The sequence below is a fragment of the Stenella coeruleoalba genome, assembly GCF_951394435.1.
Source record: "Stenella coeruleoalba genome assembly, chromosome: 9".
Taxonomy (NCBI): domain Eukaryota; kingdom Metazoa; phylum Chordata; class Mammalia; order Artiodactyla; family Delphinidae; genus Stenella; species Stenella coeruleoalba.
Window position 1 is genome coordinate 53,459,367 of NC_137155.1, and position 14,317 is coordinate 53,473,683.

Here is a 14,317-nt window from a genome sequence, read left to right on the forward strand (position 1 = left end):
CTCACCTGCTCCTTTGTGATGATCTGAATATATATTGACCACAATTTGAGCAAATGCTGTCCTATGAGAACTGGCTAAGGGAGCCCAAGTGAGGCACTCCGATCGCTCAAAATCTTTTGGCATTTGCTTTGCTCTTCATAGTGAAATGGATACAATTTTTTTTTTTTTTTTTTAACGCTGGGCAGTATTTCAGACCAGTTTTCTGCGAAGTCCCCACATTGCATTTTGATAAGGATGCCACAAACCCCACACCCCGTGGGTGACTAATAAAGTGACCTTTGCCCTCATTGGTGGTTTTGGCAGGAGAAGTAGCCCTGAATGACCTGGCGGCAGATGAAGCAGACCTGAGCTTAACCATAGGGCTGGCAGAGCATAAGCCAAGGTGTGGGTGCTCTGTGCCTCCTACATGAGGCTTGGTGTGGACAGACAGTGGATGAAATTCACTCTGTTGCGTTAGAATCATTGCGTTGCAAGCCCTGGGATACCTCAATTATTCACCACTTCCACAAAAATTCTATGTTGATTTCCAAGTCTTACAGGCATAACCCTTATTAACCCCCAAATGACAGTTAACTTGTAACCCTCCTCTGAATTATATCTAGCCTTTAAACATAAATATGGATTTTTAATAAGGAATTCCTCCTATGACTGTCCACTGTAGGACCAACATCTCATAGTACAAGAGGAGATAAAGGAACCCTCTACAATTGCCCTTGCAGCTTTGCACGTGCACCTGGGGGAGCTGAAGCATTTCCCCATCCAAATTACATTTAGTCATGCAGCTTCTGGGCAGACCTGGGGGCTGGTTTTAAGAAATGTGAACTCTTCTCTGGGAGCCACGTAAACTACTCAGCTTACCCAGGGAGGTGAATCAACTCTTCCGGAGTACCATTTCACAAATTACTGCTGCAAAATGCTAAGTCCATTTAGGTATATAAGCCCTACCCCATAAGGGACCAAAGTCATTGTGTTTTGGTTCCACGGCTAATACAAATTATAATCTGCCCACAAGCCTGAGGAAAAGAGAAATAGGACTGCAGGTGAGCCAAGATTCCAAATAACATTCAAAATCATCTTACCTGTCTTCCTGACGCTGGCCATCTTGGGAGCTACAGGTGAGGGTGGGATGTTTGAATGTGAGTGTATGTATATGAGGTTCAGTGCGAAAGTGGTATTAGCAGAGGGACAGGGCAGGAGGGAAAGATGGGGTATAAAAGCAGGAGGTATTTTTGTGAGCAGGCAGGGGTTATGCTTCCCTTGGGTTATATGCAAATGTATGGATCAAATTAAAACGCAGGTAGGTCTAATCATTTTCTCAAACTATACATGTCTAAACTAAATGGTACACTGGAAGAGAAAGTCCACCTTATATGGGTGCTGAGAGTTAAAAACACATACATATTCTGATAGCTGATAAATGCTGACCCAAGTCATGGTAACAAGTAATCTGAAAGCTTATTGTTGAAGTTATGTTCAGAAGAGGTAGTAATTGAGTCTATATTGCTTCTTTACATTAGTTGTCCACAAAGTAGTCAGATATAAAGTCGATGTTGACATCTAGGAAGTCAGTTTGATATTATAAAGAGTGAAAAAAATGCCATTAAGAGCCGTGGAAATTCTCTCTGACCTCTAATGTTACATGAGCTGCAGTGAACTGAGTAAATTTGCTAGTTTCTAAAATGTAGGAGTATTCTGTCTGCTCTTTTGTGAATCAAGATCGTGTTTCTGATCTGTTTCCTGTTCTGTCTGAAGGGTAAGACAACGACATTCTTACTGGAATAAAAAATTCCTTTAGATGCTTTTTTGAGAATCTGTAAAACCCTTTTCCAGCATAGCCTTCTCTGATAGCAAATGCTTGTACTGAACAAATGAAGCCTAAACTCATTCCACACACTCTCATGTGGTCAACATTATCTCAACAATTTTCAAGTTCCATCAAATCGGTGTTTTTACTCAAAGTAAAATTCCACCACATTTCATATGGTTTCTTTTCACGTTTTTCCTTGAGTTTTTGTATGCACTATGCACTCTTCAGGCAGTAAGTAGGAAAAATGCATTATGAAACCGCTAGATTCTAGAAATTAAATTGTTCAGGTTAATAGTGCTTCTTTATTAGTGGAAAGTATGTTTCATGCCCATAGAACACTACATAGCATAGCGTGAAGAGAAAGCTACTAAAAAGCTCAAGATGGGGATAGGGACATGCACTAAATGGCAACCCTTTCAAATGGCTTCATTTGAAACGTTCAGAAAAGAACTAGACTTGCTCACGAAGCCAAAAACAGAGATCAAAAGGCAGCAAATACACAAGGACCCTTTCCACCTATGGGAACTTGTATTGGGAGATACAAGATAGAGAGCCAGTCACACTACAGTATTTGAATGTGCTGGGAGAGTTTGAAAAGGATATAAAATTAATTTATAAAATACCTAAAGTATGGTCCTTCAGTGTTTTTATTCACATCTTCTACCCACTTAGCTACATTATAGTCTCTTTTGAACCATGGGTTTAAATACCTGCAGAAAGCAATGGAAGGAACAAAGAAAGCAGAACAAGATAGAAAATCTGAAAATACACAGCACAAGCTTAGCAAGGATGTTCTTCACCCTCCAAACACTAATGACTATGGCAAATAAACCAGGATGGATGCTGGGTGATTATGAGGCAGTCTGTACAATGACATGGCAATAAACTCAGCTACAACAAGGCTCAAGGCATTCTAGAATGCATTCAACCTTTCAGGGAAAGCCTTTCCAGTGGTTTCCCAAAGTGGATCAGAAGCTCTCTCTCAGAGATCTGTCAGCAGTCCCATTCACCCACCTCCAAAGTGGCTTTTTCCACGCCACCACTCATTTGGCTTCTTGGTTTTCAAATGATAATGGGCCTTTTTGAGAATATTCAGATGGCTGCAATTCCAACCTGGTGTTTGGGAATATAACACCCCAAGAACAATTAAAAGGGGCCACGTTCTCTTTCCAATATGAAAGGAAAGATTTTACACGGCCTCTGTCTCACTCCTGAGAGCAGATCCCAAGCTGGAGTCAACGAGAAAGGTGACCCAGCTGGCTCTATAAGGAGCAGAAAGGGACCCACTCTTCTGATCCTGGAGCCCCAGCGCACAGTAAGTGTGGTCCCAAGAGGCCTCCATGTTCTTGAAGGTGGGTTTAGTAACTTAGGTGCAGCTGCGATATCCCTTCCTCCCCTTTGTGCACTCCACACTCATGTTTCCAGTAGGAAATGGCCCTCACAGGTTGCCTTCCAAGTGTCTGATCACTAAGGAGTGACTGCCAGAGGATAACAACAACCTTAGTTAACACTTCCCTGATGGATCTGGCCAAAGTCTCCATCAGAATTACTGCATAAAGAAAAATGTTAAAGGCAGTAAAATTATGAGTGCAAGGGTTTTTGGGTTTTTTTTGGTTTTTTTCAGTTTCTTTTGATTTTTACCCTGGGAGCCAAGCAAAATCACATTCTCTTAGAATATGCCCTTGTCAAATAAATACAGTTTCAACAAATTCACTCATGGAAGAATTTGGAGGTTTTACTGAGTTTTCTCATTTAAAAGGTAACTTCTGGAGATGCTATAGACAATAAAGATTCGAGCTCCATAAAACTTTTAAAGTTATTTGGAAACAAACCAGGGAAAGTGATAAAAAACACTGCTTTTTTTGTGGTTAAAGTCTGCTTCTTTCCTCCATATTTAGTTTTAGTTAGTAGATACATTTAAATCAAGATACATTTCCACAGTTAAACAAACAAAATTAGATTATTTTCCATAGTGATTTTCCTCAACTTGTTAGCTATAACCAATGTACGCCACAAAATTACATCACGAGTTCCCTCCTGAGGGAAGGGCTTGATTGTTTTTCATGCTTACACGACCATTTTTGCTAAGACAGTGTCCCCTGACTTGAGAACAACTCGCACTTCTTTTTGCCTTTAGCCACAATCATTGCCAACTTGTGCTTTTGACAGAGATAGCCAATTAAAACTTGCATAAAGATTTCCACTGAGACTCTGAACAAAAAGAAAAAAGTCAAAAAGCAAGTGCAGCCACACATAAAGGCTAGTGAATGCTCTGGCCTGGGGAAAACCATAGAAAAAGCCCATGCAGCTGTTACCGGGTGAAACACAGCCGCACAGCAAACTGAGTCACCCACAGGCAGTCGGCCACTTCCAGGAGGAGACATGTGTTCCTTTCACTGTCAATCTCAGAAGCTCTAAGGGACAGCCATGGATGTTCCAGGAAACCTACAGCCACATGGCCTGACTTGCACATGGTGGACCTTTCTCTCTGTGTCCGGGAACATCTCAGAAAGCTGTGATCACTTCACTAGAGGTCACTGAAGAGAGCTCTCAACTGTAGTTCCCTCTGGGGATGTGCCCATGAAAGTGTCTTCACAGTGGGCCTCCTAACATCTCTAGGTAGTGCTGACTGGAGTGATGGGATTTCATCAAACTGTGATACATCTGCCTACGTGGCTTGACTTGGCTTGTAGCGCAACATGCAAAAAAAAAAAAAAAAAAATGCGTTCGACAGGAGAGGAGAGCTCTCTGTGTTCTCCAGGATGGAAAGGCAGAGGAAAATTAGCTGATGCTGGCTGGACCAGGACCACCTCCGAGCAGACGCTGGGGGTCAGTCACAGACCAAATGACCCTGTTCTCAGCCAAGGAAGGGACTTGGAGGCGGATTAAGTGGCAGCCCAAAATGAAGGGGCAGGTGGAGACTGACCTGTGATCCAGACTCCCTGTCTGGGGGCTGTCAGAGCCCCCTGGGTTTATGCCTTGGGATGGGACTGTCTGGGCGAGGGAGTGCCCAGGCTCAGGTGCTTGGGGCTCCCTCCTGTAAAAACACAATATATAATACAAAGTCTAAGCCAAAAACTTTCTTTACATCATGTACAACAGTGAGGAAGATGCAAAACTTTGAGTGGAAAAACAGTACAATAAACAAGGACATTTTATAGCAGAGTATGCATTTGGGGGGCATGTCCTGATGTTTCATCATCCTTTGGGATACTAAAGGGAATGCTGAAATAATGTTGAAATAAGGGACCCGATAATACCTCATTATCTAAAAAAAATTTTAAAAGAGATGTTTGTCCATGGTCATTCTGCTCCTCTTATAATTACACAAGTGATACTGCTATATCAGAAGCAAATGGGATTATTTAACAAATACGGAAAGTATTTTAAAAACCTGTCGACATAATTCTTGATATGCTGTGTATTAGGATTTCTTTTAAGAGAAACAAAATAAAACATAGTGTCTGAACAATAAGGTATGTGAGAATGTGAGAACAGTGATCACCTTCACGGACTTGGCTCCATTTAGGTTACATGAGTCATGTAACCAAATCTGAAAGTCTGAAAAATCTGAGAGCGTCCTGAACACTTCTTCTTCATAAAGATGACTTCATTATAATGTCTTATTAAATGTAATAATTATCTCACAGGCAAGACTTCTCAAGGGGTATCTATATATCATAATATTTGTTACATGATACGTAATTTTTTTTTAAAAAAATAAGTGATTATGCTAGAAAATGTTGCTAAACACCAAGTGTTCCTTGGGTCCTAAACTCATAGCTTTAATACAATATTGGATATTTGGTTGTTGTTCACTTAAGAGTTTTCAAAGCCTTGTTATAGGAAATACTGTTAGAACACTAAACAGTACACAAAGGAAGTTCTGAAGAACATTCTGCAGTTTTACCTGGACTCTTGTGAGCAACTGAGATAAGCTAAGAAGCTCTTACCAGGTGACCTCATGCAAAACAAATCAAACAACATTCCAAGAAGAGTTTATCCACAATGAGCCCTAAAGCATTCAAGCGCTTTGGGGATGTATAAGATAAACTCTAACGGATTAGTTATTTGTGATGGAGTTCTATGATGCCAGTCTGGACCATGCAGTGGTATCACTGGAACCTATCTATTGTTTCTAAGGTAAAGTATCCTCTAGTAAACTTTGACGAGCCACTTACAAGACAATACCATCAGCAGGAAGCTCCAAATTTCAGGGCAATGTTATTGTCCTGGACTGAAAAAGGTAGAGTATATGATGGAAAAGCTAACGTGAGTTTCTGACACGTGGTTAACAAATATCTGCTATTCAGATTTTTTTAAGTATTAAGGCATGAAGAAGCAATAGAGATGCAGGGAATCATCACTAGCACTGCAGTGAGAAATCAGTAAAAAAAAAAAAAATTTTTTTTAGGTGGGTACAAAGAGTACAGTTAATTAAAACCAGGTGGCAAGGTCCACAAGGAAACTAAGGATGTGTTTTATTCCATGATGGGAGATAAAGGTTTCAGGAAGCTTGGTTTTGCTTGAACTTTCTTAAGTGGAGAAACAAACAAAAAAAGTGTATGGTGTTTACTTCATTATAAGTGACTTTAAATGTAACTGCTGACCCTATCCCCACTATAAAAAAAAAAAAAGTGTGGCTATCATTTAAAATGGATAGTGTTGCATTTAGTGACAATGATTCCGTTAAAGAGCAAGTTTAGGTAAATGCCCTTTTAAATGTTCTCAGAAGGAAAATTTAAAAGGGAACCATATTCCAGTAGTCTGAGAGAATGCTTAGATGGCAGCCATGAAGCCCTTGGAGCGGTGGTTTCACACTGTGAGCAGTTCTCATGCTCTAGTACAGTGGGAATCTTCCCCTGATGCTTCTAGGTTGTGTGAATACTGGGAAGAGGAAGGGTGACCCCTCTAAATGGCTGGACCCCCGGGTGATGAGAAGAAAGGAATGTTATCAAAATTCCCTTCAAACGGAACTGAAACACCACAATGGCAGGTTACTGGAGGACAAAGCCTGCAGCGAGGGTGAGACCCCCACTATCAAGGAGTATTGGTTTGGGCACAGTTGCGGAGATGCCTATGTAAAAGAGAAAAGCCATGGTTAATTTTAAAACGGCAAAAAAAAAGAATTAAAAAGACAAAACCAAGACCAAGAGGCATGGTTTACAGTTCTTTGATGATCTGGTTAATTAACTTTTCACACTAATTGCACAGGACCTTGGAGTGCCTTTTTCCATTAGAGGTTCAGACTTACTCAGTTGAATTAGACCGAGGTCTAAATCTTTTGCCTCTGATTTTCTTTCTGTTGCCTCCCAGGTTACCTGAAAAAGATGGTTTATGGCTAGATTTGAATATAAATAAAACAATCGCTGTGTGTTTAATTACGGTATTTCAAGTGGGTGCAATTCACAACCAGCACCAGCCCAGAACAGAGGGCTTTAGAGCATTGTGCAGCCTTCTCAATGTGTCCAGTGAGCTGGTGCTACCAAATCCCATCATTTCCCATCCAAGAAAAAAGAACTGGATTCTCTCATAATAAATGCCCTCCTCTCTGTTGGGAGAAGAGCTTAAGACCTAACAAAAAAGAACAAGTCTTTACAACCAGGAACCACAAAATATAGACTTTAGGTTATGTGGACAGATGGGTTCAGAATGCTGCCCTATACCTTGCCAAGAGTTACTGCGAGGTCGTCCATTTTCACAGATGTCTGAAATATGTTTTGTGTCTGGAATCCTTTCACTCCAAGAATGAGAGAGTCCATTTGACCTGAAATTGAAAATGTATATATATTGTTCAAAAATATAATCAAATGAATGTTTTGAAATCAGTAAGCAACATTTCTAAGCATTACTGTGCATTAAAATAAATCAAGAAAGAAAAAATCTGAAATGAAAGAATGAAGAGAACATGAAAGTCTTCATGAAGAAGGCAGAATTACACAACATTCAATTTAAGAAAAGTCAAATACAATGGAACCCCATTACAAGAGTTTGTAATTGAAAAGTATCAGGATGCAAGGCAAGCCAATTACATTCCCAAGAACCATATATAGCAAATTCACTACATATTTCGGTTACATAACCCACGCAACAGAGTTATAATGGGGTCCCACCATAGATGTTTCTTAATTGTAAAGCAATGGCTTCCATTCAAATATTATGAGAACATGGACTTCCAAGAGATTTCATTAAGATTTGCTCAATTGAACCTGCCTTTATCAAAGTAATATTTAGGTTTTCTTAAACAACAAAATTATTTTCTGAGAATTGGCATTTTTCTCCACAAATATGTTCCCCCCAAACATGACATTGTTGGTTAACTGTCCAATAACTGAAATGAGTCAGATGTTTGTCATGGAGGTGTCTCTCACAAAGTCCATGTACCGTTAAGACCTTCTGCTCTTTGTGTCCTGCCATCTTTAAATGAATTGTCTACAAGAAGCAAAATTTACATACCCACCTTGTACCACATAAGAAAAGCATTTTGACAAACTACATATACTTAGGAGGAGTCACATAATTTGGTACAATATTTAACTGTTTAAAAGTCAAAACCCATTGAGATTTTGCTAAAATCTGGTAATGATTCAAATTGATATTTTAAGCTCTTCTTGAAGTACTTTAGAAAATAGCACTGGACTTTAAATCTTTTCCACATATCATACCAGTTAATTGCTAACAATGTCTATTTTAAAAGGAACTTTCTACTGATGAATGAAAATAAATGGAACTTAGCACAATTATTACATAATTCCCTAGATTTTTCAACACCATTTGCTAAGTATAGAATGACTCCTATTTTGTACAAAAGAACAACAGAAATTCTGCTGGAATTCATTGATTTCTACACTTCTTTACCATATTATTTAATTTAAAATTAAATACTTGACCAAGAAAATAATTATATAGTGAGAGAATTTAAGTAAATCTTATTCTCTTAGCCAAAAACTCCCCAATAAATTAAAAGAATAAAATTTTTGAACATCCTACTATAGAACTGTACTCCTTATGCAGAAACTAATCATTTTACTTTTGCTTTAGGCTATGTTATTTGAGTAAAAACATCCTTCATGCCGAGGACAGTTCCACAGAGAGTTCCCAGATCTCACTAATTCCTTCTATTCTTTTTCCTGATGTTTATAAAGAGTGAGATCCACTGCAGAATTTTTACAGAGTATTTACTCTATTTAGAACTCCAGAAGAGATCATGTTTCTTCTCAATAAACTAGCAATTTCCCTTTCAGTCTACAAAGTAACTACTGTGCCCAAAGTTATGCAGGGGGCTATCAAATCTTTTTTTCTATACATTACACCCCTACCAATAAGTTTAAAGAAACTCTTCCACAGGAATATTTTAGCTTTTTTCAATGTGAATGTAGGTCTCATTTCCTAGAACATTCCAACTATTTATTTCTTCTGTCAGCTTATTTTATTAAGCAGTTATAAAGCATGCAGAATTTTAAATGGTCTTATACACCTTAAGATCCTAGAGCAAGAATACAGCATCCAAGTTTAAGACATATAAATAATATATTAACCCCATTTGGACTGTTATAAAACTCAGGCAAACATTAAATATGCTTAAATTAATTTGGCAACCAAGCTCTAAGTTATAAAGTCTAGAATTAGTCATTCCAGGAATGAAAGGCAAAATCGTAATATTCAAATATATGATTCACAGAGAAGCAATCTTTTTTTTTCACACCAAGCTTAGCTTGATAAATTTAAAATTAAAAAAATATTCAATGCAGCATTATATTACCAATTTATTTTAACAACTGCTTTTATTGAAGCGTGACAGTAACCTTTTTCTTTGACTACCAAGCATGACATAAAGCTCACCATTTAAAATACGATAAAATACTATGTGTCGTTTCTTAGGCAGTATAAGAGCAAGATTGAAAAACCCTGGGGTTTCTATATAGATTTAGGGTTGTTATTTGTTAGATTTGTTTTGTTTGGATTTCTGGCCTGATTTGTTAAACCAGTGGTTCTGAGCATATGGCATTTTGAAGTAGAGTAATCAAAGAACAAAGGATACTATTTTTTTTTAACATTCAAGAAAGAAGGAAGAAGTAATCAAACCTGCTGCAAAATAATGAAATGTTCTGACTAATGGAATAATGTGTGATGGAACAGGTAGAAATCTGAAAATGCGACAGAAAAGCAGACCTCTTCTTAGAACTAGATGCTGAGTTTGTGCTCACTCCAGGAGGAATGTCGCTATAAAAAGAGTCGCCATCTCCAGGCTCTTTTACATAATCTCCCTGGGGTAACTGTCTAAGGCATAATAAACATTTCAGAGTCAGAAAACAAGACACACACATGAGCACAGACATATACAAATAGTATTTTAGGAAAAAAGAGGTAGGGATAATGAGCTCCATGAATCAAGTCTATAACAACATGTAAGATTATTAATAAATGTGACAAGTTAAAGTCATTCTAACTGTAGAGGTCAGAAATGCAATCACTGAAGTCTTTACAGTCTGGATGAACAAATCCTTGCTTCAGGGGAAATACAGGAAAAGATGAGGTTTTTCACTGTAACTTCATTACACTTAGAGATGTGAACTGCTGTTTTGTCTTAAAAAAAAAAAAAAAAAAAAAGACACACAAAAAAACCTGGTGCTGAAGGAGACATGTTGAGACAGACAGTCCTTGCCCAGATAAGGCATCGTTTTTCTCACTGTGGTGAGTAAACTATTCATAATTTCTAAATATTATATAATGTAACCTTGATTTGGTCTTAAAAGAACTGATTGATTTCTAAACTATGTTCTATAATTTAATCCAAATAAATTCTTATCGAGTTTTCTGTTCAATTTGGAGCCTCACTGTTCATTTAACAGAAATATAATTGACAGAGATTCAAAGGGCAATCAAAAATGTAATTCTATAACTGCACACTAGAATGTGTAAAGGAAGATAATTTAGCAAAAGGAAGAAAGGGTTGAAAAAATAACAGAATTCTTGTTGAGACTAGAGGAAGGTATTTATAGGTGGCTGGTGGGTGATCTCCATTCTTCATCTCCAACAAGGGAAAATCTACATAGTCTGCACTATTACTGACCCCACTCACTCTGAATTTGAATTAACTAAGAATTGGAACAGATTTTTATTACTTCTCCTAAGGGAACAGGGTAGAAAACTTTAGATAGGACCGCCTGGTCAACCCTCCTACCTTGGTAGCTAATCTGATCCTTTGCCAGTGCATGGCCCCCAGACAAACAACTGCACCTCAAACTTGATTTGGTTCCATTCAGCACTAAAGTTGGAGGTGGTACAAACTAGTGTTGGACTGAGAATTTTAAACAGAGCTGTACTTAACTAGGTCTTCAACAAAGGCCCACATTTGCTAACGCCTCTTCCTATTTATTTTTCCCTTAGTTACCACACTAGTCATGGTTACTTGCTGATGCTAAATTCAATCCCTAAAATGTTTCGGCTGTTTCCTTGCTTATGCCAACTACCACATTGTTTTAAATGTTTAAAATGGTTGGTCATTCATTCTTTCGAATGACTGAATATGCTCTCTTATACTCTTTCAATCCTATATATTCACACATCTCTACAAATAAAATTGTTCAACTGACACAAAGCACCTATATTAATTTGTGTGATTAAATCTACTCCTCCCCTTTAAAGAAATCAAATTTCTCATTAGACTTGTATGTAAGATTGATTTTACCTATAATTCTTTGATACATATTCCTTCAAAATATTTTTAACCCTTTAAGTGACTTCAGCTCATAATCGTAATCTTTCTTTTTCCCAGTGTATTATGAAACATTAATTTTATAGGAAAAGCAATGCAATGTAATCTTTCTTTTTCCCAGTGTATTATGAAACATTAATTTTATAGGAAAAACAATGCAATTTCCCCATATTTATAGTGTTAATAACACAGGACAAATGATATATCTGCTTATGCAAGAGCTCTTTAAATCTCTGGACTCATATTTTCTGTCTTGCCTCCTATCAGTAAAATACTCTATCAATTCTTTGAAAAATGCTCTCAATAAAATCAAAATTCTGTAAGTTGCCTCAGGTAGGAAAATTCCCTTTTGTATTATATTAATATTTATAAAAGAATGCCAAAGAACATCCTATCAACATTACATTTCCAATAATAATCCTTATGGCTAACAAGTCATTTCTGTCACTATTACCTTTAATGATAATCTTTATAAATTGATGAGATGTGCCTCACTAAATTCAAATTAAATAAAGATAAATTCTGACTACACTTGATCTTGCCCATTAATCTATCCCCCAAACTACTCTCTCTTTACATGGTTCTGACATTGGGGCACTTACCAAGGGCTCACTTAGCTAAGACTGCAGGATTAAACAAACTGCCTCTCGCAACGGATGGTGTTTTTTTTAAATTTTTTGTTCATTTGTTTGTTTGTTTGTTTTACCTAAGCACATTTTACCAGTCCTTCAATGTAATTTCTCTGCAGTCCATTGTCATCTTTTACACTGTGCACAAACATCCTAAATGCTAAACATATCATAAACTATGGGCTTCAGTCAAAGGGTTGAAAGGAAAGTTTAAGTTCAATGAACTCTGGGGGTATAGCCTTGCTTTTATCATCCCAGGCAGATTAGATTCCTATCTATCTCTACTGTGAAGTCTCCAAAATAAAGAAACTACTCTGCATTCTCCTTAAAATTCCACAAGGAATGCATGTAACTTTCTTCACACAATAAATGCATTAAAATGTTAATAATAGATGAGGAACTTTGTTAAAGATCTTTTAAGAATAATACTTAACATCCTTCACTGTCCAGAAATTTATTCTTTTTTCAATATCCAATTACATATTGTTACAAACCTATTTCTTCTTGATTAACCTTTAGTGAAGATAGAGAGTATCAGGTCCCCATGATCAATAAAATACCATTTCATCATTTATTATAAAAGATCATAAATGACCAACTAAGTAATAGCTTTAAATTTGTTAAAACTGAATTTATTTTTCTAGTCTTTATAGTTTTCTTCCTAAATTTTGCTAGTTTCAATAGAATTTTGGAATTAGGTGGCCTGACCAATGCTAAGTTTTATAATGGAAAAATTACCTCATATTTCCAATATCACATGCAAATATTTTAGACATATATATGAATTTCTTTTATAAATAATGACCAAAAGAAAATAAAAGCTTATTTAACAAAATTCTTTTTCCTCAGAAAGGATTCCCGTTATGAGGGAAGTCTAATGTTTCCTTAAAGAGTCCACTGAACCATGATATTTAACTTAATAATCCTTACACATACTCAAAATGAGATTACAATGAAAAAAATTAAGTCTTAACCTTAATGCTGAAGGAGCCATTTCTCCAAAGCTTTGTAGGTGTCTGGGCTGTCTGCTATTGGAATTGTTACTTTTCTGTTTGAAGAAATATTGTGTAATGTGTACTAAGTCACACTGACAGATGCATGAGTATCACTGAAATAATAATAATATTTAAAAAAAACTAAGAAAGGCTTGAAAAAATAAGGAGGGAGGTTCACAAGCAGAAAGTAAAGTGGCTAAAACAGGTGAGAGAGAGAAAAGAATTGGGGAAGGGGGTTTCTGCTTAAGGTATGGGTCAGGAAGACATGATCTAATTATTTATTCTAATTCACATTATGTATGTTCAATGATGTATATTCATTTCAGACAAAGGAAGAGAACATTGAGGAATGTGGATGCTTTATAAATCCAAGTTTAATGAATGTTTTCTTATCCTATTGCTATATGCAAACCTGCCTGAAAACCAAAATTCAAATTTCTAATTCTTGTTACAAAGTACACAGTTGCTAAGTCCTAAAGCAATTATGGTAAAATAGAAACAATAGCATCAACTGAAAAAAAATTATGGAGGTCTTCGTTCCTGGAGATTTTAAAGAAAATAATCAATAGCCATCCTTCCAACTATATGACATCTAAGAATTCTCCATGGCTTCACAGTCCCATGGTCCTACCCTTCACAAGACGACACTGGCAAATTTAAAGTGATACCGTTCATGTATGGCATTCTGTCTCCCCGAATCGGACTTCTATTTTTTATTAGGCAGTTGGTAAACAAAAAGAAAAAAAAATGGGTTTCCTTCTCATCTTTTTGCCAGACATGAAATTAAACCTATCACACATTCCTTCAATATAAAGAAAACCTTGAGGACACATTCTCTGGTGGGAAAATTTACCAGGTTATCAGGTTTCTTCACAGAATTACTTGCCTGACGTTTCCAGTAATTTGAAAGTTATGTTCAGTTTGGCATTTCTGAGCCACTGTATCATCAGTAAGAATCTGAGAAGTGGCTACACACTTAATATGCATTCAATGTCAAAGCAAACCCATATGTTCACCAATGCTTTCATACCAGCAAGTACAAGCCTTACTCATGTCAGGAATGCTGCTTTCCTCTTTGAGGACAGCCATACCTACCTACCTCTTTCATTTGAAGATTAGAGAAATGCAAAGTCTTCAGAGACCACACATTAATAACTTTCCTTAGTAG

General features: G+C 37.0%; 1 protein-coding gene across 14 annotated transcripts in view; it reads right to left on the reverse strand.

Annotated features, from left to right (window-relative positions):
• Positions 1 to 14,317, reverse strand: part of ADAM22 (ADAM metallopeptidase domain 22) — a 242,542-nt gene that overhangs the window by 12,189 nt on the left and 216,036 nt on the right. For 3 of the 14 annotated variants that reach the window (XM_079932236.1, XM_079932235.1, XM_079932234.1), the window contains 2 exons: positions 7,474 to 7,574; positions 7,062 to 7,128 (listed from right to left, as the gene is read on the reverse strand). In XM_079932236.1, coding sequence (XP_079788362.1) covers positions 7,062 to 7,128; positions 7,474 to 7,574 — 168 coding nt within the window. Of the gene's footprint in view, positions 1 to 2,429; positions 2,518 to 4,733; positions 4,845 to 7,061; positions 7,129 to 7,473; positions 7,575 to 9,892; positions 10,088 to 14,317 lie in introns of those variants that run through there. The other 11 variants (XM_079932232.1, XM_079932231.1, XR_013829883.1 and 8 more) reach the window with 9 other exon arrangements.